We start from the raw sequence: 5,501 nt of genomic DNA, 5'->3' as shown, positions 1-5,501 counted from the left end.
CTGCCTTATAGTGATAGACTCAAGGAACTCAATCTGTTTAGCTTAAGAAAAAGAAGGTTAAGGGGTGACTTGAATACAGTCTATAAGCATGTACACAGGAAAAATATTTAATAACGGGCTATTCAATCTAGTAGGGAAAAGTGTAGCTTGATTCAATGGCCAGAAGTTGAAGCTAGACAAATTCAGACTGTGAATAAGGGATAATTTTTAACAATGAGAGTAATTAACCATTGGAACAATTTTCTAAGTCCTGTGGTGGATTCTCCACTACTGACAATTTTAAAATCAAGATTGGATGCTTTATTCTAAAAAAAATATGTTCTAGAAATGATTCTGGGGAAGTTCTCTGGCCTGTGCTATAAAGAAGGTCAAACTAAAAGATCAGAATGATTGTTTATGGCCTTAGAATCTTGGAATCTATAATAGGCATAATACAAAAAGAGAGAGAGATCGAGAGACCCTCAGTCTGTCCACTTTCCACAATGGTAACTTCATTTAAAATCTTTCAGAGCAGTAACATTTACATTATATTTCACCATTATTATTATTATTATTATTACTCCTTCTCCAATTCTAAACACAGTGAAGGATGGATGCCAGAAACCAGAGTGCTGTTGCCGAATTCATCCTCTTAGGGTTCAATAGCCTACGAAGATGGCAGGCCTTTTTTTTCTTTACTTTCTTCCTCCTTGCTTATGCCTTGACCATAATGGCCAATGCCACCATCATCACCACGGTGTGGAAGGACAGCCGCCTTCACACACCCATGTACTTCTTCCTGAGCAACTTCTCTTTCATGGAGATCTGGTACACCACGGTCACCGTGCCCAAGATGCTGTCCAGCTTCATGGTGGAGAGGACCACCATATCTGTGTCGGGCTGCATCATCCAATTCTATGTCTTCTTCTGCTTGGGAACCACAGAGTGCATGTTCCTGGGAGTGATGGCTTATGATCGCTACATTGCCATCTGCTACCCGCTGCGCTACAGCACCCTGATGAACAAAAAGGTCTGCACACGGCTGGCTGTTGGCTCTTGGGTGAGTGGTTTCATTGGCCATTTGCCCCTAACCATATCTACCACTCAGTTCTTCTTCTGCGGCCCCAACAAGATCAACCACTTCTACTGCGACCTGGCACCAGTGCTGAACCTCTCATGCACAAACACCTCAGTCAGCGAGATGATATTCTTCACCTTCGCCTGGGTCATCATCCTCTGCTCCTTCCTGCTCACTATGATGTCCTATTGCTACATCATCTCCACCATCTGCAGGATGCCCTCCACCACTGGCAGACAACGGGCCTTTTCCACCTGCACCTCCCACCTCACCGTGGTCACTATTTTCTACAGCACTGTCACCTTCATGTATGTCCGGCCCACGGTGCACTACACCTTCCAGGCAGACAAGGTGGTCTCCGTCTTCTACTGTGTAGTCACCCCGCTCCTCAACCCTGTCATCTACAACCTGAGGAACAAGGAAATGAAGGAAGCGCTGAGGAGGGTGCTGTGCAGCAGAAGAATGATAATTGGAAGAAGGTTGGACTCATTAACTGGGATAGTTAGGAGAAAAGGAGGGGGATTCTGGATGGCTTCAATGTGAGCCTCTCCTATCCACCAAGGTCAACGGTTTAAATGATGATGGAAGCTATTGGTCAGCAATTGATACTAGGGTTCTATTTCCATTTCTGCATTGCAGTTAGAGAAAGAAATAAGTGTGTGTGGGGGGGGAGGTCAGGACTTCTGCGTTCTATTCACAGCTCTTGGAGATTTGTGGGGTTTAATGGTTTAGACTGGAGGGCGGGGGGCAGGGAGTCAGGACTCTGGGTTTTATCCCTGGCTCTTTCAGAGGAGTGTGGTCTAGTGGTCTAGTGGGTTAAAGCAGGTGAGGGATGGGAGTTAGGGTTCCTGGGCTGTACACCTAGCTATGGGAGAGGAGTGTGTCATATTAGCAGAGACTCAGATTCAGGATTCATGGAGTCTATTACTTGCTCTGCTCCTGACCCCCTGTGTGACATGAAGCAAGGTAACAGGCCTCACTCACCATTGTGAAACACACTTTTTTGAAAGAAAATAAGTCTATTAAGTGGTTTGTTGGCTGAGCAAAGTGAGGCCCTAAATTCAACCTGATGGTATTTCTCTGTTTGTTTCTCTGCGATATGGTAATGTTTGAATGCCCAGTCTACATTTTCATGGATTGTTCTAGGCACCAGTGGGCAGAACCCTATTAATTTTGGGGAAACCAGAAGAGGGAACGGGGGACACAGAGTGACCCTGCCATCAGGTTAACAGGGCCAGATTTTCACAGGTATTTAAATGCCTACAGATGCAGATAGGTGCCTAGTGGGATTTTCAAACAGGCCTAAGCAGGTGAGGTTCCTAACTCCCATGCAGATCACACCAACTCTCTCTCTGTACTCCATACCCAAGCATACAAACAAACACAAATACATCCACACACATCTCACGTACCTAAACACCCACACAACTCTGTGTCAGATATTCCAACATCCCTAACACTCCACAGATATCCAACACACACCTCCAGCCAACACCCCCACACACATCCAAACCTGAATATGAACAAACACATACCTCACAGCGACATTCCCACACATTAACATTGCAATGCTTCCACCCACCCCAACTCTCCCCTCACAGCCCATCACCCCGACATAACTTGAGCCAACACATACCTGTACCTCATATGCACACACATATAGTCACCTCATATATATAATCATGCCATCCCCTATCAAAACCAACCCACACCCCATATATAACCACATCCCTTGCAGTTACACCCACACATTGGACACCCACATCTTCAGATGCTATACACCAGTCCAACAAAGACCCTAACTTCACACACAAAGACATCCCACTTCTCTTTGAAATTCACACCCCCACTAAGAAGTTCATCTTCCAATATACTCCACCCCCACATATATCTCACCGCTTTCTCTTTCTCTCTCTCACACACACACACACTCACTCTTCAGCAATACTCCATCTTACACCTCTCAACACACTGAACCTTCTCCACAGAAATCCATTGTACATACCCCACATCTCATTCCCCATAACACCTCCAAACAAACTTTGCACACACCCCCTCACTGACAAATGAACACCTATCCCACAAAACTAACTCCCTTGCCCACACTCTTAAGCCCTACACACAAATATGTTCACACACATCACATATTTTTATCCCACAAATGATAGTTTAATTTATTTTGTTAAATTTTGATGATAGCTAACAATAGAGGGGGAAAGAGGGGTGTGTGTGTGTGTGTGTGTGTGTGTGTGTGTGTGTGTGTGTGTGTTGGACAGCCAGAGAAATAACCAAATGATTGCTGAGTATTGTGATTTGTATTAAGTCTGAATTCTTCCAAGCCTATTTTTCCAAGTTTACACATGGGAATAATTGAGCTATATATTAACTGATCTTGCTCTTTAGACATATTTTCCAGATCTTCTATAAAATACAAACACATTGGTCCGCCAATGCTCCCTCTCCACACGTCCACACATATACCCACGGAAAAATCTCAGGAACAAGTACAGATACAAATATATATCTATATGTGAAGACACATATAACTGTATAACACACAGGTCCACTGACAGAAATTCTGGTCCCCAGGACTTGGGCCAGGGCCAGGGCCAGGGCCGTCCCTGGGGGGGCGGGGCCTGGGGCGGAAGTGATAAATCTGTCACTTCTGGGACCGCCGGCCACTCCTAGGCACATGCAACCGCTCCAGACCCCGTGCTTTCGGGGCCCCGCAGGCCAGCCTGATTGGCCAGTGTGGTTGCATGTGCCTAGGAGCCCTGCGGCCCACCCAGGTGATTTTAAAGGCCCTGGGGCTCCTGGCCGCTGCTACCACGGAAGCTGCGGCAGCTGGGGGCCTCCCGGCCCTTTTAAATCACCCGGGCCCCTGGGCATTTGCCCTCTTTGCCCTCACAGTCGCCGGGCCTGATTACACACTAAAACTCACATGCACATGAATGTGTGAAATACACAGACATCTACCTTATATAAAAAAGAAAGAAAAAACAAATGCACAAATACAGAATGGGGGATAGCTTGCTTGGCAGCAGCACTACTGAGAAAGATCTGGGAGCTGTAGCAGATCACAACCTCAACATGAGTGAGCAATGTGATGCTGTTGAAAAAAAAAATTTTTTAGGTTGCATTAACAGAAGCATAGCATGCAAGTCATGGGAGGTGATAGTACCACTCTATTCGGGGCTGCTTAGGCCTCAGCTGGAGTACCATGTCCAATTTTGGTCACCAATGTATAGAAAGGATGTAGAGAAACTGGAAAGGATCCATAGGCAAGCGACTAAAATGATCAAAGGAATGGAATACAAGCCATGTGAGCAAAGGCTGATGGAACTGGGTATGTTTAGTTTGCAAAAGAGGATCTTATGGGGGGACATGATAGCGGTCTTCAAATACTTGAAAGGCTGCTATAAACGAGATGGAGAAAAGTTGGTCTCTCTTGTCAGATAGGGGAGGACAAGAGGCATTGGGTTCAAACTACTGCAGAGCAGATTTAGATTTAAATCTCAGGAAAAACTTCCTAACTGTAAGAACAATAGGGAAAGGGGGTTAGACTTGATGACCCTTGTGGTCCCTTCTAACTCTATGATTCGATGATTCTACATGCAAAAGTATCACACACATAAACTCGCACAAATACAAGTGTATCATATAAAGCACATACAAAAATACATCTATCCATTGCTGGCTCCAGCTTTGTTGCCGCCCCAAGTGGCAGAAGAAAAAAAAAGAAGAACCCGATCGAGCTGCCACCGAGGAGCAAGACAGCGAGTGAGGGACCCGCCACCAAATTGCCACCAATCCGGAGCAGGCGATTGAGCTGCCCCTGAAGTGTCGCCACCGCCGGATCCGGACGTGCCACCCCGACAACGGACAGAGTGCCGCCCCTTTCCATTGGCCGCCCCAGGACCTACTTCCTTTGCTGGTGCTTGGAGCCGGCCCTGCATCTATCAGTTACACAAACAAATCAGCCACATACAATATTCTTGCACCTGTTCACACAAACATGAAGGCAAACAAACCACTATCATACATAAACTTACATATACAATCGCTGCTGATAAAATTTGCTCATGATGGAAAGATTGGCAGAGTGATAGTAATGATGAGGACAGGGCAGTCATACAGAGTGTTCTGGTTCACATGGTAAGATGGGCCCATTCAAACAAAATACATTTTAATGCAGCCTAATTCAAGGTCATCGATCTGGGAGCAAAGAATACAGGTCGTACATACACTATATCCTGGAAAGCAGTTACTTTGAAAAGGATTTAAAGGTCATAGTAGGCAAAGAATTGAACATGAGCTCATGGTGCAATGCTGTGGCAGAAGAAGACATATGTATGCCTTGGGTGTATAAACAGAGGAGTAGTGAGTGGAAGCTGGGAGGTGATTTTATCACAGTATATGGTATTGGCTATCAGAACACAGCAAC

General features: G+C 45.6%; 1 protein-coding gene across 1 annotated transcript; it reads left to right on the top strand.

The window, feature by feature from the left end:
- The first annotated feature begins 589 nt into the window (after nt 1-589).
- LOC113405916 (olfactory receptor 6B1-like) lies at nt 590-1,600 on the top strand. The gene has a single exon (XM_026647239.1). The coding sequence runs from the start codon at nt 590-592 to the stop codon at nt 1,598-1,600; it is 1,011 nt and encodes a 336-aa protein (XP_026503024.1).
- Nucleotides 1,601-5,501: the final 3,901 nt, after the last annotated feature.

The sequence above is a fragment of the Terrapene carolina genome, unplaced genomic scaffold (assembly GCF_002925995.2).
Source record: "Terrapene carolina triunguis isolate 2854851 unplaced genomic scaffold, T_m_triunguis-2.0 Scaffold51606, whole genome shotgun sequence".
Classification (NCBI taxonomy): Eukaryota; Metazoa; Chordata; order Testudines; family Emydidae; genus Terrapene; species Terrapene triunguis.
This window is presented reverse-complemented; position numbering and strand designations above follow the sequence as displayed.

Bases quoted from the DNA above. Each gene is read 5' to 3' on its own strand.
- LOC113405916 (XM_026647239.1), top strand. From the start codon at position 590: ATGGATGCCAGAAACCAGAGTGCTGTTGCCGAATTCATCCTCTTAGGG.